The sequence below is a fragment of the Manis pentadactyla genome, chromosome 6 (assembly GCF_030020395.1).
Source record: "Manis pentadactyla isolate mManPen7 chromosome 6, mManPen7.hap1, whole genome shotgun sequence".
Taxonomy (NCBI): domain Eukaryota; kingdom Metazoa; phylum Chordata; class Mammalia; order Pholidota; family Manidae; genus Manis; species Manis pentadactyla.
The window spans coordinates 157,670,877-157,697,184 of record NC_080024.1 but is presented as its reverse complement, the minus strand read 5'-3'; the positions used below and the strand labels follow the sequence as shown (position 1 = coordinate 157,697,184).

Sequence of the window (26,308 nt, the reverse complement as noted above, 5' to 3'; positions counted from 1 at the left end):
GGGCTCCCCCGTCTGGATGTTTTCTCCCCCACTGCACGGCAGCTTCTCCAGGGCCCAGGGCTGCGCTCTGCACGCGCGGTGACGGCCCCATGACGCCAGAGCAAAGTAGGGAACCTGCAGGTAAGTCTTGGCTGAGGTGTCGTACGGCAGCTCAGTCAGCCCCTTCCGTGAGTTCCAGCAAGGCAGGGGGCCGAACAGACCCTATGCGCCCAGCCCGCGGCGTCAGGACGGCACTGCTGTCAGAACAGCTCTACTGTGGGTCTGCTGGGTTTCTTCCTTTCAGGGGGGCGATGAGCTATCCTTTGGAAAACTCAACATTAATTCCTTCTGTTTATCTACATTTGGCTTCTTCAGAAGCCTTAAAGTATGTCCTCAAAAAATGACAATGTGTATGGAACGGCTATTTAAAAGTATTTGTTCACAGTAAATGTTAAATCAGGTGGGAGGCTGGTGCATCGTCGGTGGTCAGCTAGTGCTGGAGCTTCAGTGGCATCCCACGCTGAGCTCAGGGACAGGTCCGGGGCCCCTCCCGTGAAGGAAGGGGGTGAAGAAAATCCCAGAGGAGGTCACAGGGCTGCTAGCACAGCTCAGGTGCGGGGTCAGGGTTCAGCCCCCTCTGCCGAGACCCCCGGCTTCTCCACCTGCCGTCAGAGACTTAGTATGTTCTCCTACAAGGGCACGGTCAGATGCGATGGAGTGCTCCGAGCTGGCAGGCCTGGCAGGGTGGCGGCCCTAGTGTGCCAGGATAGGCCCAGCTGCCGCAAAGGCCCCCACTGGGCAGGGCTGCCCCGCCACTCCTGACACTCAGTGGTGACACGCGGGCTCTGTGGAAAACCTCGCGGAGGGTCCTGCGTTTGTAGGCGTTCCGTGGCTGCGCCACCATCTGCTGAGCCAGGTCCACTGACAAGCCCACCTGGCACCCCTGTCCCCAGGTCTCAGCATCCCTCAGCACCCCGGGGCATCCGTGCGCTCTATGCCTGGCTCTATAGACTTAGCCACATGGGCGGGCATCAACTCTTTCAGGGGCCAGAAGTCACGAACCCACTGCCAACCTGCCCTTGAAAGCAGAGAGCCAGGAAGCAGAAGAGAGGGGGCGGCCGGTGTGGGGAGGGCGGGAGGCTGTGCCGGCCCCTAGGCCAGGCCAGGTCCCCCCTCCAGAGGCTGGCCACGCCCTGAGAACCCTCCGCAAGGACGGGCCACCCGCCTCCATCCCCGCGCTTCTGCAGTACTTCAGTCCTGCTTTATCACGGCAGGAAGCTGCCCGCAGGACGGAAAGCTGGCATTTGATCCAGTGGAAACCACCGTTTCCACCCTGGCGAGGGAAAGAGACTGTAAAGACCATCAAATATCACAGTTAGTGTGGTGATGAGAGATAAGGGGGCGGGCAGGCCAGGCATTTTCCGGGTTTTGGACGAGTACTGAAGGACAGATTCCAGCTTCCATGCGACTCCTGATCCCGCACAGGAACCCCATCGACACGCCGACTTGCCTGAGTTTTCTAGCTCTTTTCTTAGATTCACACACAGTAACGCCACCACACCGCCGCCCCGCCCCCGCGGACAAGCGGCCCTTTGCGGCCTTTCCAAGCGTGGCCGCAGACACTCCTGCCGGAGCCAGGGCACACACCCGGGTGACAGGCGGCAGCTTCCTGAGGGGCCGGCCCAGGGCGGCCACCTCCCTTCATCCACCCACCACCTTTTTTCTCTCCAGCTTTCTGCCAAGAGGAAATAGCTTCACTGCACTGGGAGTCTGGGAATCCCAGAAAACAATCTTAAATCCACAGAAATAATTGAACTTTGCTTCTACTGAGCCACTCAGTTCCATTCTGATTTTTATTACAATGTCAACAAGAGTTTAATTTGTTTTAAAGTTAAGGATCTTAAATCTGAGTGATAGACGGTAGTTTACGGCTTGCTGGCAACAGCCACTGTGGAAAAAAACTGGACACAGAGAGTGTATGAAGGCGATTCTAAGTCTGACGCGAAGCAGGGAGCTGAGGCCAAGGCGCAGGCGGCGCAGCCGCCCCACCGGGGACCGTGGCCGTGCCTGGGACACAGGCGCACGTCCCTCCAGACACGCTCGGCAGGGATGGCCCTGAGAGGAAATGTCTTCAAAGCCGCTTCTCGCCCTGAACACTGGCAGATGCTAGCTCGGTCGCGAATGGTGGAACTCTAATCTGGGCTCCTTTCCGAAAACCCATTCCAGCCCAAACCCACAGAGGGGTGGGAGGCCTGGGCCCTGCCCCGCACCCGGAGAGGAGGGCGGTGCAGAAACAGTCACTTCACACAGCTCCAAGCCCCGGGCTGACGACGGCACAGACCTCGTCCACCCTCTGAGGCACTTTGCACTGAAATGTCGGCTCGGAGACGGGCCCTGGATTTTCCCACCTGGCTTCTGCTGGGCCGAACCCCCAGGCCCCAGGAACATCAACTGCAGAGGCACACAGCACCCAGGCACAGACCAGCCTGCCTGACGGGCAGAAGGCGGGGAGGCGGCCAGGAGCCGGGGCGTCCCTGCAGACCAAAGGCACTGCCCACGTGTGGGTCCCACCTTGGCAGGGCAGCAAGGGGGCCGTGGGCCCAGCCGCCAGGTTCACACAGCCAGCCAGCCGAGGTCCCACAGTGACGCCAAGGCTCCCCCACCCCCGGTCCCACATCTGCGTGGCCAGACAGCCTCCCTGCCACGCTTTTTCCCTTTTCTGTCCTGCAAGGGCTCCGATGGGAGCCAGGGCCTTGGGCTAAATCACAGGCATTTCTAGACGCTGCTGGGGACTGGAGGCTTGCACTGTCTTCCAGGACCCACTTCCTGCCCTATCTAAATAACAGCAGCTGTGAGGGCCTGATAGGGCCGAGTCCCCTTGGGTGGGAGAGGGGAGGGCCAGGGCCCTGATAACACCCACCCCGGCCCGGGATGACTGCATCCTGCGCTGCCTGCCCGGCCCTGGGCTCTGGAGAGATAGCGGTGCCTCTGGGAGGGGGTGGCCTGGCTGACTTGGCCTATTGTCCTATGTATCAGGCTTTGATTAGTTGGTCCCCCTGGGCCTGATTAGGGCGGATGTTTTAGAGGGAATAGACTTTCTTTGTTCTTTTACTATGTGCGAGTGTCCACGGTACAGTCTGGAAGGAAAGAGGGGCCTTGTTTCAAAATCCAACATGAACACGGTGAAGGGACTCAGGACTCCCTGGGCCCAGCCTACGGTAGTGTCGGCAAACACGGGCGTGGATTCCACGAGTGAAGAGGATTGCATTATCACCTCTCAGTTGCAAAGACCTTAAATCCAGCTGAACAGCAAGCAGTGTGGAGTCACACACATCTGCTCTCCCTGCAGGAAGTTCTACCATCAAAACAATGAGAATTTTCTCCTAACACTCCCTGAAAAGAGTCCTAACACTCCCTAAAAGAACAGTATGTGACCCTCTCCCGGGCTGGGAGCCATGGGCAGCCTTGGACTGAACCCGAGGCTCTTCTGAAGGGAAGGTCCGTGAGCTGCAGAGCCTGGGCCCACCGTCAGAAAACATTCACCTGCCAGGCTAGCTACTGCCTCTAGACGTTTTCACATACGTAGAACCATATAGTAATGCAGTCCTTTGTGTCTGGCTTTTCTGGCGTCACATGATGTTTACAAAGCCCACTGTCTAGCACATCGGCCACTCTCCATGTCCGAGTAACATCCCACCATGGCTACAGCACACTCTTCCTGCCTGTTCCCCGGCTGCTGGACACTGAGGTTGGTTCCAGTGTTTGGATGTTACACATCATGCTGCTACGAACATTTGTGTCCAAGTCTGTGTGTGGACCTAAGTTCATTTCTCTCAGGTAGATGCCTAAGGGCAGAACTGATGGGCCGTATGGTAAATGGAAGTTCAGCTCTTGAGACATGGCCCAAGCGGCTGTGTCATTTCACATCCCTACTAGTAATGTGTAAGGGTTCCAGCTTCTCCATATCTTCTCCAAACTTTGCTCTTTTCTCTCATTTACTATAGTCACTCTGACAGGTATGAAATGGCATCTCTGTGTTGGTGCTTCATTTGTATCCATCCCCTAGTGACTAATGACAACTATCTTTCCATGTGCTTATTAGCCATTTATACATCTTTCGAGAAACACCTATCTAAATATATTACCCAGTTTTTGACTAGGCTGTTTATTATTATTGAGATATGAGTGTTCTTTGTATATGCTGGCTAGAAGCCCTGTATCAGGTGTGTTTTCAAATACATCCCTACAGTCTGTTGCTTGTCTTTTCATTTTCTTAATGTTATTTTTTGAAGCAGAAAAATTCTGAATTTTTATGAGGTCTAATTGATTGGTTACTTTATTTTATGGACTGTTTCTGGTATCATATCTAAAAAATTTTTGCTGAATCCAAGGCCTTCAAGATTTTCTCACATGTAATTCTTCTAAAAGCTTTATTGTTATAGTTCTTACAATTAATTTCATGTCAATTTTGAATAAATTTTTGTGTGCAGCGTAAGTGTATAAGCTTGTATTTTTTGCATATGGATATCTAAACATTTTGGGACTATTTGTTAACAAGGCTGTCCTTTGCCCAATTAAATGGCTTTGCTTTTAAATGTCTTTTGTTTAGAACCTATTCACCATACATGGAGGATCTATTTCTAATTCTGGATTCTAATTTCTGTTCCATCGACCTATTTGTCTTATACCAATCCCACCATGTTTTTATTACTGTAGCTTTATACTAAGTTTTGAAACTTGGAACTGTGTCTTCCAATTAATTGTTCTTTGTTTTCAAACTTGTTTTGGCTGTTCTGGATGTTTGACATTCCATATAAATTTTAGATGCATTTTGTCATTTGTCATGTTTCTGGAAAAAAAATTGCTAAAATTTTGGCAGGGGTTGCACTGAATCTATAGATTAATTCCATTAACTCTACTGTGATTAGAATTAATACTTCAAAATTTAAAGTAAGGCTTGTTTCTTGGCCTAGGAGTAAGCCTGACCCGGAGAAGGTTCCATTCTGCGGAGTGTTCTATGGATGTCTTTTCGGTCAAGATGGTTGACAGCATTGTTCAGTTGTTTTGTATCCTTGCTCATGTTCCGTCCTGTCATTCTACACGTTATTGAGATTGTAATATTGAAGTTTCCTGCTGTTATTCTTAATTATCTTTCAATGTATCCCTTCAATTCTGCCGGTTTTAATATCATGTATTATGGGGCTCTGTTGCTAGATGCAAATATATTCATAATTATTATATCTTCCTGTTCAATTTATATTTTACTCATTATAAAATTTATCTTTTTGTCCCTAGTAACATTTTCTTTGGCCTTACATCTATTGGTCTGATATTAGTATAGCTACTCCAAATCTCTTTGGGTCACTATTTGCATGATACAGCTTTTCCATCCTTTTATTTTCAACCTTTTTGTGTCTTTAAAATATGCCGTTTGTAGACAGCATATAGCTAGATCTTGCCGTTTTGTTTTTATTCTACCCAATCCAGTTTGACGACCTCCACCTATTTACTGGAGCATTTAATTCATTTACATTTAATGGCATTTTGATATGGTAGGATTTGATTCGTCACTTTGCTATTTGTTCTTGTTGAACCTATAATCTTTTATTACTGACTTCTTTTGTGTTAAATATACATTCCCTAGTATATCATTTAAATGCTGCTTTTGGTCTTGTTTTATTTACTATATATATTTTAAAGTTATTTCCTTAACGGTTCCTCTAGAGGTTTTATTATGCACCTTAATTTAAAAGAATCTATTTCAGATTAATACTAATTTATTTCTAGCAACATACAGGAACTTCGCTCTGGTAAGGGTCCCTTCCCTACCCATTTCTTTTTGCTGTTACTGTCACACAGATGACATCTTTGTCTATTACACATTGTTTTGTAATCACTGCCTTATGTATTTTCTTTTAAATCTGAAGAGTTTCAAAATTTGCTTCTGCTAGGTTTTTTTGTTGATTTATTTACCTGTGAAATTACTCTTACCAGCACTTCTTTATGTGGTGGTGCTACCTACCATCAATCGGAAGGACCCCCCATGATTATCGTCTTGGTGGTAACGCAGCCCCCACGTTTGCTTATCTGGGAATAGATTTATTTCTCCTTCATCTTTAAGGCTATTTTTGCTAGACATGTACTTCTGGGCAACAGTCTTCCCTTCAGCACTTCGAACACATATCCCACTGCCATCTGGCCTCCACCTTTGCTAATGAGAAGTCAGCAGTGAATCTTACTGAGGCTTCCAAGGGCCTGAAGACTTGTTTTTCTTTTGCTGCTTGAAGGATTGTCTTTTTGACTTTTGACAGTTTTGCTAAGATGTGTCCAGGTGTGAATCTTTGAATTTATCCTACTTGGAATTTGTTGACCGTTTGGATGTGTTCAATCATGTTTTCCATCACATTTGGGAAGATTTTGGCCATTATTCCATCAAATAGTTTTTCTGCCCCTCTCTCTTCTCTTTCTAGGTTCCCGCTATGCATACTTTTTATGCTCTATGGTGTCCCATGTTTGTTTTTCTTTCTTGTCTTTTCTCTCTATTCTGTGGACTGGAGAATCTATTGACCTTTCTTCAAGTTTGTTGATTCTTTTCCTCTGCCAGCTCCAATCTATTGTTCAGCCCCTCCAGTGAATCGTTCGCTTCAGTTACTACACTTTACAACTCCAGACTTTTCTATCTGATTCTTTAAAAAAATTTTTTTCTATTTCATTATTTATATTCTCTATTTGGTGAGACAGTTGCCATACTTTAATTTTTAAAATAGTTTCCTTTAGTTTTCAGATATTTTGTTTTAGTTTTAGATATGCTGAATATATCTATAATAGCTGATTTAAAGCCTTTGCTACTGAGCCCAACACGAGCCTTCTCAGGGGCAGTGTCGATTGCCCGTGGGTGTTTTATCCCTCGCTTTGGGACATGTTAGTGTTCTTTTGTGTGTATCACAGCTTTTTGGTTGAAAATGGACATTATAGGTAATATATTGTAACAACAACTCTGGAACCAGACCCCTGCCCCAACAGGATTTGTTGTTATTACTTGGCTCTTCCCACCCCCACCCCCAACCATTTGCTGCTTATTTGATTAGTGACTTTCCTAGACTAATTCTGTAGATTCTGTATTCTCTACAATGTGTGGCCACTCAATTCTCCGGCCCCTTTTTAAAAAATAATTCTTTTTATTTTTAAGCCAGGCTTCCTAGGGGGCACCTTCAGGTTAGCCTAGTTCAATGGTCAGTTGAGCCATTGAGTCTCTGGCCTTTGTTGAGGAGACCTGTGCATCAAGGCCCACCTTTGAATTGCAGGCGGCTCACAAGTCAGCCTGGGCTTGCAGTTTTGCTTGTGTGTGGTCTCCAGGTCAGCCAGACATGAATGATCGGGTCCTCGCTTTTCCTGGGTCTTTCCGAGCATCCACACGCCTGAGTGCAGATCCCCAGGAATATATCGGCTTCTCAAACTCCCCTGTGGTTGTCTAGTTTGGCTAGCCTCTTGTTTGGCCGTGTTGAGATCACAGCCTTGAGCAGCTCCAATGGGCATGATTCCAGCCATGTGTCGTTTTTTATCATGCCCCAGGAATGCAGCTTTTCCAGGGAGCCTCACGACCAGCCAAAATACCGACTGCATTTTGGGGATGGGGTTTTTTAACAGAGCCCTACGGAGGCCAATCTCTCTACTATTAAGGGGCCAGCTTTTCACGTCCATGTCCCACAGAGTTGGGGAGGGGGAAGGGCAGAGCCCCAGGTCAAAACACCACAGATCCTGCTGTTTTTACCAAAGTCCAACCTTTTTTTTTAAATAAATGCTTTTCAGTTTGTTCTGCCTCTTTGGTTAATTTCCAGATTCTGAAATGATTGATTTGATAGATTTGTCCATATTTTTTTGGTCTGTTTTTGGGAGTGCTAACTCACTGAGGCCCTCTCTCCATCATTTTGGAAGTCCTGCCTGTCCACCAGCCCTTCATGAGGTATCAAAAAGTGCTCTTAGTAACCAGAAATTCTCTGATGAAGAAAAAAATATACTCACTCCTCTTTGGCTTGCCAGCTTGCAAGGCAACTCATGCTTGAACCTAGACTTCTGAGCAGGAACCTCTGGTCATCATGTCCACAGCGGGGAAGTGCTCAGTAACAGGACTAAGCCTTGGCAGAGTGGAGAGACGGAGCCGCTGCAGAGGCGGCAGCCCACGCGTGCTCCCGGCTCCACGACCATTAACCGTGATGGCGAGCACGTCAAACACATCTCCCTGCGCCTCGGTTTCCTTCTCTGTGAGGTGGGGTCAACAACGGCAGTCTCGGCCACAGGACCATCTAAGGTTGACTAGGTAAACCGAGAGGACATTCATGAGAAGGCACGTTGGAAAGCCCTGGGCTGTGCGTCCAGGACTGACCACTACTGTTACCTGGGCTTTCTGCTTGTTGGCAGTGATGGGCCATGTTGGCTTGGGAAACACGTTTTCAACTCTGATGGGGAGATAATTACTACAATTTCACTTGTCTGTGTTCTCTGCCTGGGCCTGATGGACATCTGTGAGCTGGTTGTTCCCTATTCCTCAGGAATCCATACATGAGCATATGCTTTTGTACCAGGAAAAGCATATAAACGTGTCTATGCCCAGCTGGCTCTCTGCCTGGAGCCCCAGGGGCAGGGGAACCAAGAGCCTGGCTTGAGTTATAAGCCCTGGCTGCTCCTGTGAAAACACAGTTGTTCAGCAGATGCAGACAGAGCCGCCACTGCCCTGGCCACCACCGTCCCCGAAGGACACCAAGCCCTGACGGTCTATCACCAGCCAGGCTTTTGAATGTGGCTATTGTGCTCTGACATACCTTGCTTTACGGCTTCCTGCTCTGGTGACGCAGCACAGTGGTGTCCCATTCACTCCCCACAGACCTGAAAGCGTCTGTAAACATGCTCCTTCCCAAGTAAGAGAGCTCGCACGAGCATTAGGGAAGGGAAGGCGCAGAGCCCAGGTCAGCGCTGCACGGCTCTCTCTGAAACGGAGGCAGAGCCACTCACACTACTTCTGGAGAGCCGTTCGCCCCTTTGCAGGAGGAAAACAGTTTGCTCCGCACAAGGAAAAGCCAGCATCACAACCACAAGGTGCTCACACTCTCACACTTTACTAGCGTCTGGAGCTCACCTATGAGGAAGGACAAGTATCACACGTGCCTGCACGCGGTCACGTCTGAGCCTCAGCTCCCGGTCCCTCTACTTCTGCTGGTCATGAGTGTTTGGGGCACAAGCAGATCTTCGGTGTGAACGGTTAAACTCCAGGAAACCTTTCCGGTGCCTCCCCTTTACTTTCTTTGTGCTCTGCCCATATTTCTTTCCCTCAGATTAGTAGTTTCAAACAACTCTCCATTTAAAAAAGGAAAAAAAGGAAACGGGACCCGTGATGGGGTTGGGGAGCAGGTTAACGTCAGTGAGAAACGACACCACTGAGCTCCCCACAAGCACAGGAACGACTGGGCTGTAGAATGAACTTCGATTAGAAATATGCTGCGACTCAAACACCAGGCAACTGAGCATTGTGCCCAGAAGCTCAGTCGCACCAAAGCCCCAGTGTCATGTGAGCCGAGCAAACCCCCTCCCTGCAGGAGAGACAGAAGATACTCTAACGCCCCAACCCAGAAAGTCCCAGAGCCAAGCCTGGCAGTGGTGCGTGTGTCCACACCCTATTTATAGGGGGCCTTACTCAGTGGGCACCTCAGAGTCACCCTGTCGTCCACTCTTTATGAAGGGGCAGGCTCCTAACTGCCGCTGCCCCAGAGTCCACAGCAACAGGTTCCCACGGGAGACGCAGCAGAAACACAGCGCTCTGTCACCGCCTACACCAGGGCCCCAGAGACAACAGGCTCCGGCGGCTCCTGGCTGACACTGGGGTTTATCTGCGCATCTCTGACTGGGACAGCACCCCAGGGAGCTTGGCCTGTGTCTGTGCGTGCAGACCCTGACGTCCCGCTTGCATGCACACACGGGTTTAGAAAAGCGCTCAGCACTTAGGAAGTGAGTGATTAGAGGTCCTGTTCCACAGGGCGGCTGCTTCTGGCTTGGAACTGGATAAACTCACTTCTGTGTTGGGAGATCCCCCCCTAGAGTCTCCCGGGAACCTCTTTACAAAGCCTGCTGGTCTACCGGGCTGACAGCAGTCCATGTCTCTGGGTGGTGTGTGGTGTGATTTTTATGCCTTGAGACTCCCACACCGACGTCCAAGTGCATTAAGGACTGACCCTAATGAATTATTTGCATGACTGAATTCATTCTTGTATCCATCACATATAGCCTACGTCCACAATATTAACAACCTGGTGTGTTTGATCGCCAAAATACAGACTCCTTCAATCACCATTAGGAATGGGGAAGGCCTCAGACCCGGGCACTGTGCCAGGTTAGTAAAACTTTCCATGAGGAAAGCTTTCTGTTCTCTCCCAGAGTAGCTTAAGCTCAGGAAAGGGGAGGTAGAGGGGAGCAGCTCACAGCCCAGACTTGGGGCAGACACGGTGCTGGCCGCCGGTCCACCTGCTTGTTGTTTTAATGACATCTGGGCTTCTGGGAACCGAGGCTCCGGGAGGGGTCTGAAGGGGATGATTGTTGTGGCGGCCACAGGGCCATCCAGGTGACAACGGCTGGGGGGCCACAGTGGCAGACAAACCTGCACAGGGGGGGCGCGGCTGTGGAGCTCAAAGGCGGTGCTGCCCCATTTCAGCAAGTCGCTCCGCCAGGACGGTGCCTCCGCACAGATGCCGGGCTAAGCCCTCCAGAAATGTTCAGAATGGCTTCCCGGCAAACACGTATGGACGGAGCGCATCGCACAACACATCACCTGCCCACATTTACATGGAAGTGAATCAAAGGGTGGCTGGTCGCCTGGAGGAGGACGCAGCCCGCAGCTCAGTGCAGGCAGTTTGTAGAAATCCTACCAGAGAAATGGCTCACACGCCGCTTCCATGGCATGTTTTTTTACATCCACACTTAAAATAACACAAGACCCATACAAGCAATCTTTTAAACGTGTGCCCTCGTGGTTCTGCCTGACTGAGAAGTCTAAATTGAGAGCTTAAATCTTACGAGTGTTGTTGAACCAAAGAGTAAATTATAATTGAATTTATTTATGGGCTGAGTACTTTTGAAATGAAACCTAAGAGCAGGAACTGAAAGACAAGGAAATCCTTTAAAAGAGTCGGGATGCATTCGAGGCAAGTCCTCTCAGGCTGAAATCGCCGGGGACAACAGAAATGTGCAGCGTGCTGAGCCTGCCTCCAGCCACGCACGGCCCCAGGTGCGTCAGGCAGGAGGCTCAGGCGTGAGCCACCCGCGGCCGCCTCTACCTGCTGCAGCCTCGCCACGCGTGTCCCCACAAGCCGTGGGCCCTCAGAATTGGACGGATCCTACCAATGGGTTTTTCTATATATATTCCTGGAAAACAAAGAACCCAAAGAAAACACCAGTACACATATGAAATGAATTCTAAGTCCTCACGGCCTGGCATCCTCAGATTACAAACAAGTCTGGGGCACCCACGTCACCCCATGATGACCTCTGGTCGTTCGGAGGAAGCACACAAACAAAACCCTGACCAACAGCAGCGTGGGGCCCCCTGCCCTGCTGCTGCCGCACAGATGGACAGCGGGGGCGCCTGGGTGGGAAACCACTGCGCTGTGCTTTGTGCTCTAGTTTGTCACCGTGCGGACGGGGTCTCTGGCACGTGCCCACCCCTGTGTCCTGAGCCACTGAGCAGGGAGCTCCCCGCTCAGTCCCTGGAAGGCTGGTGTGTTCCACGCAGGGTCCCTCCCAGCCTGGCGGCTGCACACACACACACAGAGACCTTCCAGGAGCAGAAGCAGGTCAGAGCCGGGGCACAGCCTCCAGCGTGCCTCCAGGACCGGGGCCGCCCACACCCCACAAAGCCTTGCCCCCCACAGCTTCCACGGAACGCCCTGCGGTCCAGCATCCAGATCCCCAGCCCAGGGGAGCCCAGGGTGTGCCCCCTGCCATTCTCTCCATTGTGCACACTGACAAAGTGTGTGCATGTTTGCGTCAAGGTCACTGGAAACGAATGGCATCTAATTTCTGACTTCATCTGTCGTTTCCATCTTTTCTTCCATGCCCCTCCCTGGGAAAGGCTGCCAACTCTGAAGCTGGCCTACAGGAAAGGCACCTGTGAGTCCCAACGTCCCAGCCAGGCCCTCCCCATGCAGCGTGGCTGCCTGCTGCCTAGGCGGGCGACCTGCACCTGGCCAGGCTTCCCAAGTGCTCCCCACCTCCTGAGAAGAGATGATGGTAAACAAAACACACACAAAAGCTGGGGAACAACCTGGCTGAGAGACCAAAACCGAGGCCACGAGCCTGACAGTCAGGGGCTGCCCAGCTACGGGGCCCCCTGGGCCCGGGGCAAGGCAGGCGCCAGCGCTGGTGGCTCAGGGCCCGCGGCCCTCCCCCCACACCTGCCACCATGTGCCCGCCGGGCCAGGCCGCGTTCCCTGCTCACCAAGCGACACACAGTCTCCAGAACCTTCCTCCACACAGAATGAGTGGTTTTGACAACATCCTCGTCTGAAAAATTAATTTTCAAAAACCTCAACCACATAGCATGTGAAATGGAGGCTGGCAAGGGCTGGAGGCTGGCAAGGGCTGGAGGCTGGTGCCGGCTCCCGTGGTCCCAGCTTTACAGATGCGCTGGGTGTTGTGGCCCAGCCCTCCGAGCGACACCTGGGACCCCTCGTGCCCCCCCCACCCACGGGGCTCCCATTGGCGCCTGCACGGAGTTCCCTCAGAACTGGGAAGGCCCGACTCAGGGCTGACTGCGGGGCTGGCCGCAGTTACCATCACCCCTCCCAGAGTGGGTTCTTGGCTCTAGGGAACCACGCCCCAGGCCCTCCCAGGAGCCGGTGGCATCTGGGCTGTGCTTCCGCCACCGCATGACTGTAGGGAGAGCTAGGCCTGAAATTGAAAGCACCTGTGGACTTGGTGCCCTTCAGCCTTCCAGACAGAGCGGCAGGTCCTCGACCTGCTCTCCTGCGGGGGGGTGGGGCCTCCACCAGACGACGCCCTTTGCATTCCGCAGCCAACTCCTGGGCAGAGGCGTCCGGTGGGCACACACACCCTGACCCCTCTCAGCGGGAGGAAGAGAACCTCTGTCCACAGGGGCTACCCGCACGGACACACTGCATGCTGCAGAGAGACGGGATGTCTCTATGGCCTTTCCTTGGGCCAAACAGCCCCGGCATCCACATTCGACAGTGTTTCTGCCGAGAGCCCGCGTGCTGGGATTCCAGCCCCAGCGTGGGGCTGCCTGTTCCTGTGATCCTCGCACCGGGCTCCTGACCACACCTATGGTGCTGACCTGTTTTTACACAGCCACTCATACAAGCTGTCATCTCAAAACTGCTCGACTACAGAAGCTCTTCAACGCTAAGAAACAGAAAGTGTGGCCCCAAGTCCCACTCGGGGCGGCCCACCAGTGGGGCCTACCAAGGCACCAGGTGCTGCTGCCCAGCAAACGGAGGCGTCCCGAGCTTCAGCCGGAACTGCCCGCAGTGTTCCCTGAGGTCTGCGGCCGCCAGCATCCGGCTGAGGGGGTGGGACGACGCTACGCGGCCTGCAGCTGGCTGGTGGCGGATGCCGCCCGCCCGCAGCAGCAGGAAGGGCCTCCCGCACAGACGCGCACAACGGGGCACCCCCTCCTCGACACACTCGTGCACGCGGGCCAGGTGAGCACGGCCGAGGTGTGGGCACTTACCGTCATCCAGGTACAGCTGGTCCAAGTCTTGAGGCTCTCGCTTGACCGTTACGGGCATGGGGGCCAGGCTATGAGTACTGTCCTCACGCACCTCGGGCAGCGGCAGTGGCCGGGCGGCTGCAGACTCGCTCCTCGGGACCTCCGGCACTTGCTGCTGCGGGCGGCCCAGCACGGACGGACGGGCCGGGCTGCAAGACTGCGAGCAGGTCGGCTCCTGGGCGCCAGGTGGTGTTGGAGGGGGGCTGTCGGGAGAGAGCGCCGGCCGGCGGCCCACACTGCTGCTCGGCTGGGGACTCACCTGTGGCTGCAGAAGGGCAGGCGGCGGCTGCTGGGGGGAGCCGGGGTGCACGCCCACAGGTCTCGGCGTCTCCTGAGCTGTGAGGATCCCTCCGGTTGGCCGCTGAAGTCCGAGGTGGCCACAGCCTGGGCTGGCCAGGTCCTTGCTGTAGGCAGCAGAGGAGAGGTCGTGGAGCTCCGGGCTGGCACAGGGCAGTGGGGACATCATGGTGCTTCTCTGTGGACAGGGCGGGAAGCCGGCCACCAGGCAGGAGCCCGGGGCGGGCGGCACGGCCAGCTGCTGGCTGTAGCGCGGCTTCGCGAGTGGGCTGAGGCCCTGGCTGGCCGGTCCACAGGTCAGGGCAGGTTCGAACTCATCTGTGGGCTCCGTCTTTATGATTGGAACTGTGAGGAGGAAACGAAGTGAGATAAACACAAGCTGCAGATGGGCGCGACGGAGGGCAGCTTGCGGCTAGGGCGCCCTCTGAAAACAAACAGCGTCTTGACTGAGTCCCTGGGAGCCTCCCGCCTGGTCCTCCCACCCAGTTAAGGGAAGGGTGTGAGTCACGGGCCCCAGAAAGCTGCAGCTGGTTCTGGTGCTGAGCGCTGTTTTCGTTGGCCTGCACCCCAGCTCCGATGGGCTATAAACATGCATCTGCGCACCACAGTGGAGCCCTGGACCAGGGCCCTGGGTGTGTAGGAATCAAAGCAAGAACTTCACCGTGGATGTGCTACCACTTTTGTCATGCTACTGACGCCCTAACGGATGCATGTCCACGTGCTCGGTGAGCACACACGCAGCAGGACACCAGTAGGGAGGCGTGGGACCGTCTGCTCTGCAGAGAGCCCGCAGCCATCAGGAGAGGGCACACTCTCGCGCAGCAGGAAGGCCTGGCTCCCAGCGGAGGCACCGCATGGGAACAAAGGCAGCTCCTGCCCACCTCCAGGCCACCCCCAGTCCACCGCTCTGAAGAGCTGATGTGCACAGAGCAGCTGGGAAGCGGAGTGCAGACAGGGCCGGGGGTCCCTTCTGACCCTTCACCAGGCCCCGGGCCAGCCTCTGCAGAGGCTCCAAGAGAAGGCATGGAGGAGCCCTGGGTGACTCTCTGGGCCGCAGCCCTGTCGCACCCCCAGCAACTGCTGCTTGCTTCCTGGGTCCCACTTTCTCACTGCCTCCATGCCTCTTACGCCCACTGCAGAGACATCGTGAAGGTCGGGGTGCCTGGGAGCAACCGCCGAGAGCAGCAGGGGCCCCACGCTGCTTTGGAGGGGCCAGCATGGCCCTAAGCACTCGCCGGACCCTCCTGGCCACACCCACACCTCTTCACGTGGCTGGCATAGAGTCAGAATGGCGTTCCTGCCGGCGAGCCCCCTACCCAGACTGGCAGCCCCTCTGAGAGGCCGCTGCTGGGTCCACGCTCCTGTGCTGCAGCCTCCCCGGCCTCAAGTTCCACGTGCACAGACGGCTGAAGCTGGACGCTGGGGCTGCCAGGATCAAGATGAATGTCCTCATGTTTAATGGAAAGCAGAGCTGCAAGCGAGCTTCATGCCGGAGTCCACCCCGAGCGCAGGCTGTGGGCTGGAAGAACTCATCCCTGCCACTGGGAGCCTCCGGTGCGGATGGCTCCGCGGGCTGGGCTCCAACCAGACACCCGTGAAGAGTCACCTCAGCCTATGTCCAGAAGTGACAGATGGGACGGAGTTGCCCCACAGAGCCCCCACCCTCAGGGCAGACAGTCTTCACCGCCGTGGGCACGCAGCTGTGACAGCAAACGGCCGAAAGAGCTGTGACCTGGTGTAAAAACGCTACTGTAAAAGGCTGGCATCTAGAACAGCAGAGGTTAAATTCTAACTTCTGGAATTCTCAGAGTTCATGATCTTAAGGAGTGTGTGCCTGGCAGGTCGAATTAAAACCCTGCTGGGATTCTCTCTCCATGCACTGGGCTTCCAGCCAGGCCCAAGGCTGATGTGCCTCCTTCATAAAGTGTCCCCTGAGTTCCCTGAAACCCCAGGGCCGTGCGCTCTGCAGCATTAGATGCGAACCCCAAACGCAGCTGGCTGCCACGCCAGTGAGCGTGGTTTACCTGGCACGCAGGGACGGTGCAGCACAAGCAGGGCTGGCAGAGCCGGCGACCCAGGGAGGCCGAGCTGGGAGCCTCCGAGGGCAGGCGAGAGCTGCTGGGCCAATGTCTGCCGCTGGTGACCACCTGGCCCCCTGCACTCCTGGCAAGGCCTCAGCAAGACGCCTTGAGGGGCCCGAGTAGCTTGCCTCCCAAGGGTCGGGCCCACCACCCTGCCACATGGGGGAGCCGAGCCAGGCCTGATCCCGGCTGGGCCTCTTTGCTCAGGCGTCACTCCCTGTGTGTCCAGGGGCAGCTGCCTGGCACCCCCAAGGCGGCCTGCTTCCTTCCCTGTCTTCCAGGCCCCCGCGGGACATCCTGACGGCTCCCACCAGGAGTGAACTCGGTGCTCCCCACCCTGTCTGCTCCGGGGGCTACACATGAGCCAGGGACACAAGGTGGCTGAGAAGTGGCAGCAGGGAGAGGCCCTAATGGTTCTGCACGGGGTGGGCGGCTAGCAAACACACTCTGAACACAGGTGAAGAGCGAGGCTGGGAGCAGCTGGGCCCCAGGAGCTGCGATAAGTTGGAGAAACCAAGACCACCCTGAAAACCGAGACCATGCGCCTGCTGCTCCCGGGGTCCCTCTGGTGGCCGACAGGCCCGCACACATGGCCGCGTGCCCGTGTCCAGACGGCACTCCTCCTGTGGGCTTCCAAGGAGATGGGCACCCTTTGTGGGTTGGTGCCAACCTGAGGCTCTCCCATGTCCTCCTAGCGAGGAAAGAGCGTGGCGCGGCCTGCATGGCCTGGGCTGCCCAGCCTCTTGGCGTCGGAACAGCTGTGCCCATGTGGAGGGCAGTTTCCTCTGGCCTGACGCTCGGTGTGATGTCACACGTGGCCATCTTCCCTGCCATCACCACGCTGGTCTGGGCAGGAGGTGCAGTGACAGGAGGCCACACCACAGCATCCAGAAAGCACATCCCTGATGAGGTTATAGTCTGTGTTTGCCGCAGGGAGCAACACTGCGCAAGACGGGGCTGCTGTCAAGGCCGGCCAGCGAGTTCCCGTGGGAGAGGGCTTCGCATGGCGTGGGGACTGCCGCCTGGAGGTGGTGTGCGGGGTCTGTGAGGCCTCGGCTGCCCTGCACGGCCCTGGCATGGCTGCAGGTGCACAGCGTGAGAGGGGGGCCAGCCTCTCCCAGGAACCCCCCAACCCACAGCCCCTGCAACAGCACTCTAAGTCTTCAAAACATTTCTGGCCTTGCCTGGACACCCGGGGTCTGGCAAAGGGGCGCCTACCCCCAGCAGCTTGCAGGGGGTGGGCCAAGCCAGACGGCTTCCTGTTCTGGGAGCAGAGACCCCCTGGAGCCTCTTGCCCTGCCAGGTCGGGAGGGGCCGGGGCAGCGTCAGGTACCTTCCCACATCCCCACAGCCAGTCCCCGGGCGGGCGCCTGGGCCCCATGCTCCCTGATCTGGGTGGCGTCTCACAAGCGACCAGGAGGCAGACAGGAGCCTGGTCTGCAGACTTGGGGCACTGGGGGCAGATGGCTCCCCATTAACACACCCACGGAAACTTTGCCAGCACATCCCTGAATCGAGTCGGCGCACACCCAGCCAAGCTCCAGGGCCTGGGACGTCCTGGCCGCAGAACAGCCGACCCCGGGGAGTCTGTGTCACATGCAAACGGCCGCAAGTGGCTGAACAGAGGACAACTTGGCAGAGGGTAATCCAGCCTGGCCCGTAACAGGACGAGGACCCCAACCGAGGCCCTCAGGATCCCGGGCCCGAGATCCACCCAGCTGGGTGGCCAGAGCCCATGGGCAGGGGCGTTGGCCTTCCCAGGGCCTGTGGGATGGTACCCAGGCACTGTTTCTGTGTCTTCCGTGAAAGCCCATGACCGTCCTCCCAAAGCAGACAGGCAGATGCCATTGCTGTCTCTCACCGTCCACCCTCCCATGGCTTCTCCGTGTCCTGCACGGCTGAGATGATCTCATCCTCGTACTGAGGGGCACGGCCAAGTCATTCAATTCTGAGATGCAGTTTGGGCTGACCTCTAACCTGGGGACTCTGGGGTCCACTGAGTACCAGTGCATCACGAATGCAACTGTTCTCTTCCAAAACTATGGGGCACATTAAATAAACATGGAATGCTAAACTGTGTTCCTGGAGCTCAGGTTCCCTGCTGTTTGTCGCCAGGGTAGGACTCTGCACTGCACCCAGATTGCAGCTGATGACTAGACGCCGGCAGTGCCGCCGACTCCGAGGCCACGGCATAAACACTTAGGCATTTTCATCTATTTTCTTTTAAATGCACCTTCCTGAGCATGCAGACCCATTTCTCCTGTGCATAGGGGGACCATGGCCATGTCAGAGAATGAGAGGGCGAATGCCCACCCTCGCTCAGGGTGAGACGCCCACCCAGCCTGTCGCCCCGGAGCTTCCTGCCCAGACGAGCCTGGGTCTTGTGGTGATCCAGTGCTCCTGGGCCCAGTACCCCTGCGCAAGGACAGAGAACACCTTCCCAGAAGGTGGACAGGACAGGTGGGCGTGTGGAGTGGGGACATGGACCCTGCTGGAAGGGTCAGAGCTGGACAAGCCAGGGGTACTGCTCCTGATGGAACTGTGCCCCCAAACTCGGGCTGAAGCCCTGACCCCAGCGAGACTGTGTGGTGGAGATGGGGCCTTAGTAGGTAATTAAGGTCATACTGGCGAGGCCCTCAGGGGCCTGGTCGATGGGGCTGTGGTCTCAGAGGGGGGCCCTCCCTCTCTATCCATTGTGTGGGGACAGTGCAAGGCAAGTGTCTGCAGCCAGAGAAGAGTCCTCCCCAGACCCCAGCCCGGTGCCCTCATCTTGGACGTCAACTTCTGGCACTGGATGGCGCGACTGCTCGAGGCCTCGCAGTGCCACTCTGTGCCATGGCCTGGTGGGGCCCCTTTCTGCATGTGCAGCCACATTGAGTCACCAGGTCGGGACAGACCAGGGGATGTGACAGGGAAGTTGGTCCCAGATCACTCCCTTCTGTTGTATGCACAAGTGTCTAGGGGACCTGCCTCAGTGCACACTGCTTCCCGGGCACCTTCCACAGGCCTGGACGAAAGATGTTTTGTTCTAAACCCTAGAAACCCTAGAAAACAAAGACCAGACAGTCTCCTGTTCACACGTGACACTAAAGCCCCAGCTTTGCCATCAATGTAAAGGGCCAGCAGAGATAACTGCAGAGCATGGCTTTTTTTTAAATAATGAAAAAGGAAAAGTGGTAAGTGGGACCAACTGAACTGCTGTCTGAGGGACAAGGGCACATCCCTTCCCCAGAGTCAAGTGCAATCCTGCAGCTGGTCAGGGTGAATGGATGCAGGAGGGGCCTGACACAACCCGTGGGCCCCGTGCTGGGAGGGGAACCCGATTTGTGGCCCCATGCTGGGATGGGGAACCTGACTGTGGCCCAGTGCTAGGACAGGAGGGGACCCGCCCCATGCTGGGACAGGGGGAACCCGACTGTGGCCCTGTGCTGGGACAGGAGGGGACCCACCCCATGGCCCCATGCTGGGACAGGAGGGGACCCGCCCCGTGCTGGGACAGGGGGAACCCAACCGTGGCCCTGTGCTGGGACAGGAGGGGGCCCAGCCCGACCCATGGGGCAGCTCCAGTACAGATGGTCGAGGAGTGAGTGGCACCACGTCTGCACCAGCCCTGTGGCCTCGGTCACACAGCCCCGGCCTGCCCATTCAGCTCGGGGGGGCTGCTGTCCCAGCCGCTGGCTCATGGGCATCTTGGGACAGAACAGACCACGCATGCCGAACCAACACCGCACCTGCACTCTCACCCGGTAGCCAATGTCGTTTGTCCCAATGTCCCAACAGCTGTGCTCACGACTGGGGCCGCAGCCACCAGGAGCCATGAGGACCACACGGCCCACCGAGAGCTGCCCGGGCCTGCACGCTCTTCTGCACGTGCGCCCCACTCCTGACACATCTCCTTTTCTGCTTGGAAGCCCGTGGCCTCGGTCCCCGTGGGGACTCACAGGAGCAGATGGGTTGGCTGCCCCTGGTCCTGAGCTGTCACAGCCCCATCTCCGGCCTGGCCACACTCTGTCCCCACCACCCAGACCTGAGCCCCATCCCTCATCTCGTCTCTCCCCACGCCCATCCCACGTGGTCTGTGGCCAGGAGCTCAGGTGAGTGTCCTGGTCTGGTTGTGCGTGGGGTCACTGCTGGGCGGGTCTCAGAGCAGGTGCCTGCCTGGCTCTCCTTCAGTCGGAGCTCTTCCGACATCGCTGGAGCAAAGCGCACCCCTGACGGAAGGTCAGGGCAGACAGACTCGCACTCCCGCGGCAGCGGCCGTGAATGCCGGATGACACCGTGTTCAGACCTGGTGCCACAGGAGCCGACAGGGCACCTGTTTGGGAAGCCAGCCCTCGCAAGCCACAGGCACAGCTCCCAAACCCTGCCCAGATTCCTGCCACACCCCAGCACCTGCACACTGCCTGGGCAGCCCAGCTCCCGTGGCCAGTGGGACCCAGCACCCTGCCGCATGCGGCAGCTGGTTCACAGCATCTCTGTCACTGCAGCTCCAGATGTGGACAGATGTTTTCCCTCGTTCTCTGGCCAGAACAGCAAGACAGAGCCAGTAAAAGCAGGAATGTGACGAAGCAGCCTCCCTTGGGTTGGGAGGGCCTCATGAGGGGGGATGTCAGGGCATCGTGCAGGAGGCGGTGCTCACAGCCACGCACGGGCACCCCCACCGCCGACACGCTCATCCTGCCATGCGGCCACACGGCTGAGCCAACTCGGGAAGGGCCTCCCAGAATGCCCACATCCTCCTCCTGCCACACTAGCACTCGGCTGCACTGCGACTTAGAGAGGTTCAGGGTGGTGGCCTGGGCACCTGGAATGTCCTAACCTCTGCGGCTGGGCTCGGGCACATCTGCATACTCTTCTCGGTTTGAAGCTGGCAGGTGACCTGCAGTGAGGTGCAGCTCAGGCCTCAGCCCATGGGGCTTTGGCACTGGCCGGGGAACAGGTGGGCACAGTGGCTTGGCTCCGCCTTGGCACGCACCACTGGCCCTGCCTGGGCAGAGGGCTGGAGGCCCATGCTCATGCGCCCACGCAACCCGGGTAAGGAGAATACAAGGCCGCAGCGCGGGAATGGCATCCCCAGGACCCGTGGCCACAGCACACTCTGCCCGACCTGGGCTTGCTGCTGCCCCTGTGAGGTGGGACACTGCAAGATGCCCAGACGAGGCCACCCACCTGGCCAAGGGGCCACAGGCAGCTGGGTGGGGGCCCAGAGGCAGGGGAGGCCCCCGGAGAGACCAGTCGCCCCATCACACTGCGTCTGCCTACTTTGGGACTGAACTTAAGCCCAGCGGACTCTGAAGAGCTGTGAGCCAGAGAGCCCGACAGGCAAACTGGACGTTCGTGGTGAAGGTGGGCCCAGGGCTGGACGGCCTGCCCGCGAGCCCCCTGCTGCCAGGTCGAATGCCACGCTGGACCAAGGCCACCCAGCCATGGTGAGCCCGGTGCCTGCAGGTGCTTGGAGCTGCTTGTCAGGGGGTGGCGGCAACTCCCCGCTGCTGTCAGGAGCCCACGCTGACCCCTCTGCTCCGGCCGCACCTGCTCTCACACTGGTTTGGCCAGCTGCTGATTTGTGGGCTTAATGTGAACAGTGGCCACACCGCTTCCCGCCTCTGCAGGTGGAGCGTGGCCAGTCTGGCCACAGACCCAGTGTCGCAGCCTTCCGGTCGTGGGCTGTCATCTGGCCACGGCAGGGAGATGGCAGTCGGCTCCTCTCCGTGAAGCTCCTTCTGCAGACGGCTGACCTCCAGCCCGCAGCCATCCTGGGCACCCGGCCGGCGACCCCTTCCAGTGGATTACGCGTGCTCCTTCCTGCCGACCAAAGCTGGTTTCATCCGAGAGGCTGCCATGAGCTGAGCCGTTGCCCCTATGTGACTTCAGGACTGCGAAGGACACACGGGGCCCCGGGCAGGGGGCTCTGATCCTCAAGGGACCCCTGACACCGGCTGGGGGCTGCATGCCTCCGCCGACCCTGCTGAAGCTCCAGGACCCTTCCTCCGTGGCCCGGGCAGCAGGGACACAGGCCCCACCACCGGCATTTCTGGGAAACCGACTAAAAACATCTCAGGCGAAGAGACGGGCTCTCCAAGCCCACGTGATCTGTCCTGACTTGTTCTCTCGTTTTAAGAACATTGCCTGGGGATGCAATTTTGAGAGCATGACCTGGAAGTTCTCTCCCCTTCTGAGTGCACACCCCTCCTGCGTGTTCTGGGCACCAGGGCAGCTGCCTGGCATGTGAGCCCCCAAACCTGGACAGCCGCCCCCCCCACAGCTCAGGCCCTTTTCTGCCTCTGATCTGAGCTGCAGTGTGGGAACAGCCTCCCAGAACCGTAGCTGTCCCAGCAAAGCGTCTGACTCCTGAGGGGCACCAGCACCCTCCGCTCCTGACGGCTGAGGCAGGAGGCTGTGCTCCCAGAGGGCTGCATTTGGGCACAGTAAACAGCGACACGCGGGGAACCTAAGAGCTCTGGCTGCAGACGCGTGTGTTCTTGCAGGACAGAGCTGGCATGCTCACCGCCCTGCCCTGGGCTGCTGTCCAGGGGATGTAGGAGGGGCTGCGTGTGGGGAATTTCCGGTGCGCGGCGCACTCACCATCAAGTGGAAACTTTCTCCACTGAATAAGCGGCTGGGTGGGGGGACGTCAGGCCAACCGCCCTTCCCGGGGCGGACCAGCAGCCCGATGGCGGGTGGGCAGTCTCAGGCCTCTCACTCCCAACCCAAAGGGCCCCGGGACCTGTCCCAGGGCGGTGGGCACCCCACCCCGTGTGAGGGTCTGTGTGACGTGGCTGTCCTGGGGTGTGCAGGCCTCCAGGGGCCGCGTGCCTGAGACAGAAATGCACCTGGTGAGAAGTGGCTCCATTCCCACCTTGGCTCACACCCGATTTCGAAGGAAAACCCGAATGGGACTCGATTTTACCTATTTGTACATGAGAACAGGCAGGGTATAAACACATTTCCACTGTTTTGTGTGTCTCAACGGCATGCTTTGTGACCTGTCGAGGCACTTCCCTGGCAGATTGGAGCAGGGCCCCGAGTGCTGGGCTGTCGGCCCGCCGGAGCCCACGGTCTGCACCCCCTGGGGCAGCGAGGCCGGCCTCACCACCTGGGCTGGGAACAACGCATGGCAGGCTGCCCTAATCACACACAGGAAGGCTTGCCAGCCCCATCGTCCACCCTGGGGGTGCCTGGCGATGAAGCGTGGAGTGGAGCCTCCCCAGGCAGCCTGCCAACAGAGTGCACTGGCACTGAGCACCTGCTCGTGGCTGCAGCCTGCTGACCCTCGGCCCCAAAGCTGGGGAAGGCAGAGGAGGTGGCGGGCAGACACCAGACCAAGACCGGGGGCGTGCCTTCTGGTTTTTCACTCATTCATTTATTCATGTTTGAAACCACAGAGGAAGGCCTGATGCAACATGGGGTCGGACGCTGGCCGTGGTCCCTGCTCTCTGGGAGCTCACAGTCTGGGGCCTGGGGCCAGATCACAACCCCTGCCCAGGACATGCCACCCCAGGACGCCAGGGCTAGACGCCTCCAGGGCAGGCAGCTTGGTGCCTCGGCTCAGTGGAGCTGGGAAATTCCTAGGAGAGCAGCGATGACAGCAGACGGGCCCCAAAGAGAGGCTGACGGTCACTGCTTGACAGGTGGACGACGGCTCTGTGGGTGGAGCAGGGCGCCAGCTGGGGTCAGAGGCCAGGGGTATATTGCTTACAGCATGGAGATGGGGGTCTGGACAGATGGAGGAGTCCTTGGCAGGTTGGTGGTTCTGGGAAAATGTATGGAGTCTGAGCAGATTTGGGGGTTCTGGGCAGACGTAGGGAGTCTGGGCAAATGTAGGGGTGCGGCTGGGCCGAAGTAGGGGGTGTCTAGGCAGATTGGTGATTCTGAGCAAATATATGGGGTCTTGGCAGATGTTGGGGGGCTGGGTGGTATGGGGGTCTGGGCAGATGGGAGCTGAGCTGATGGGGGTTCTGGGCAGATCTGGGGGTTCTAGGCAGTTGTGGGTATCTGGACCGATGTGGGGGATCTGGGCAAATGTAGGGAGTCTGGGCAGATTGGGGGTCTGGGCACAGATCGCCTGTGCAGGTGGGGCCAGGTCGGGTGCCCTCACGCCCTGTGATTCTCAGGAGCACATGCTGGGGCCCCAGGCCGCACCTCCAGGACAGGCATGTGGGTCAGGCTGGGGCCGCGGCCCAACACGGCTGAGTGCAGACGGCTTGATGCCTCGTGAATTTGTGGGTGGCAGAGACATGAAAGTCAGGGCTTGTTTCTAAACTGCTTTGAAAAGCAACTTTTCTTTATAAGGCCTAGGTTTTCTCTAAAACATTAAATTTTTGGTCAACCATGCTTGAAGTTTAATTAAGTCACAATCATTATGTTTTCTGATAAAGACTAAGCATTTCCCTTCGTAAGCTACACTGAGAGAATGGACAGGATTCACGAAGTGCCCACAGTACATACAGACACTGATCATCCGGAAGGGTCACAGGACACGTGGACAAACCGCACTCCCCACGCTTCCCACCGTGGCTGCGGACAGCTGCACGCTGTCCCTGCAGCTCTAGCTGTACACTCTCATGATGGGGCATTTTTACAACACAATCCTATCATTCAGGGCTTGAAAGGCACGGCCAATGTTTGCCTGGAAAACAGCCATTGTGCTTGACAGCAACTCAGATATTCCACACTTTCTAGGATCTCACCTACTGTAAATGATGATTTAGTCTTAGAGAAAAATGGGACCTTCAAAAAAATCATGATTTTACTAAGATAACAAGGCTGCTTTTGTAATGCATGTTTAGTGTTCAACTTTCCTCTTAAATCATACACATCCCTCAAGTTCTCAGAGCAAAGCTACAGTATAAAAAGATTGCTAGCATAGTTGAGCTCACATGAAATACAGTCAAACCTGGGATGACGACTGCAGCCCTCCAGGGGTGCACAGCACTGCTCGTGCATATGCTGGTTTAGGGGTAAACAGAACAAACGATGGTATTTTCTTTAAGAAAACAACCTAAGAAGTTGATAAAGTAAACTTATCTTTTTTAAGTCATAAGAATCCATCCTCAAAATGTGTGAACAGAAATCTGAACAAGGATACTTTTTGGAGGAGCAAAGGGTACTTGGGCCTGAGAGGCTTGAGGCACAGGGAGATGTGATTCTTCACTGATGAACACCGTGTGGAATATAATGAGCATGAGCACAAAATTCATTAATATCAGTGAAAGGCCACATCGGGCACCGGCCTTGAGGCTTAATAGCAAGGGTTTCTAAAGGCACCTGCGAAGTGACTGCAACTATCTGCTTTTCCACCTTCAGCGTCTACAGACTTCCAGCACACACCAAGACCCCTCGGCTTCTGGGCACAGAAGAGCAGCGCTTTCTCCCCCCTTGGCTGTCACACGCTTGCGAGCAGCCAGCACAGCGGTTAGTAATGATCCCCGATGCAGCCCCACCCCCAACACAGTGAAGGAAAATACACCAAGAACTTGAGAAATCGATGACATGGTCTTGCTTACAGGTGACAGCACAGCACTGTGCACAACGCAATCATACAGTTTTGCAGCAACAGCGTCTCCTCGTTCCTGCATCTTTTAGAAAAAGTACCCCACTGGCTCACAGTCAGGGCTTAGGGTTAGGAAGAGAGCGTTACCGTTGGCAGGAAGGTAGGTGAAGTGCTGGTACTGGCTTCTCTTCCTCTTCCCGTTGCAGACGTAGAAACTGACTTGGACGGGGCTGGTTATTCTCTGGTTGCGAAAAGGCGGGATCTCCACCACCAGTGAGTTCTAGGAGAAAGCAGACGGCAGGGGACCTTCGCACCACAGGAACACAGAGCACCTCACACCAACGAGGGCTCTAACCACGCGGCACACAGGACAGGGCGCGGTGCCTAGCTGTCAGGCTGCCTGGCAAAGCCACCCCCGGACGTGTGCTGGCCGGCCCGTCAGTTACATGAGGGCTGGGGAAGAAGGCGCTGACTTCCCGCACACCTGAGTCGCGAGGGGGCCTGAGGTGGTGAGTGCGGGAGGCCGGCCAGGGCTCCACCCGGGATGCCCGCCTCAGCCGGCAGAAGCCTGGGTGCCGGAGCAGAGGCAGGAAGGCTGCTCCAGAAGACCCCCAAAGGCTGACCATGCTAATCCTAAGGATCAGTGACCTTGTGAACCCCGAAAAGAAGCCCCCTGTTGGCTGAGGC

General features: G+C 56.3%; 1 protein-coding gene across 9 annotated transcripts in view; it reads right to left on the bottom strand.

Moving 5' to 3' along the window:
• NFATC1 (nuclear factor of activated T cells 1) overlaps positions 1-26,308 on the bottom strand; it is a 181,985-nt gene that overhangs the window by 97,897 nt on the left and 57,780 nt on the right. For 3 of the 9 annotated variants that reach the window (XM_057504309.1, XM_036884313.2, XM_057504310.1), the window contains exons 8-9: positions 25,769-25,901; positions 13,712-14,392 (exon numbers count right to left, since the gene is read on the bottom strand). In XM_057504309.1, coding sequence (XP_057360292.1) covers positions 13,712-14,392; positions 25,769-25,901 — 814 coding nt within the window. Of the gene's footprint in view, positions 1-10,998; positions 11,389-13,711; positions 14,393-23,465; positions 25,902-26,308 lie in introns of those variants that run through there. The other 6 variants (XM_036884312.2, XM_057504311.1, XM_036884318.2 and 3 more) reach the window with 6 other exon arrangements.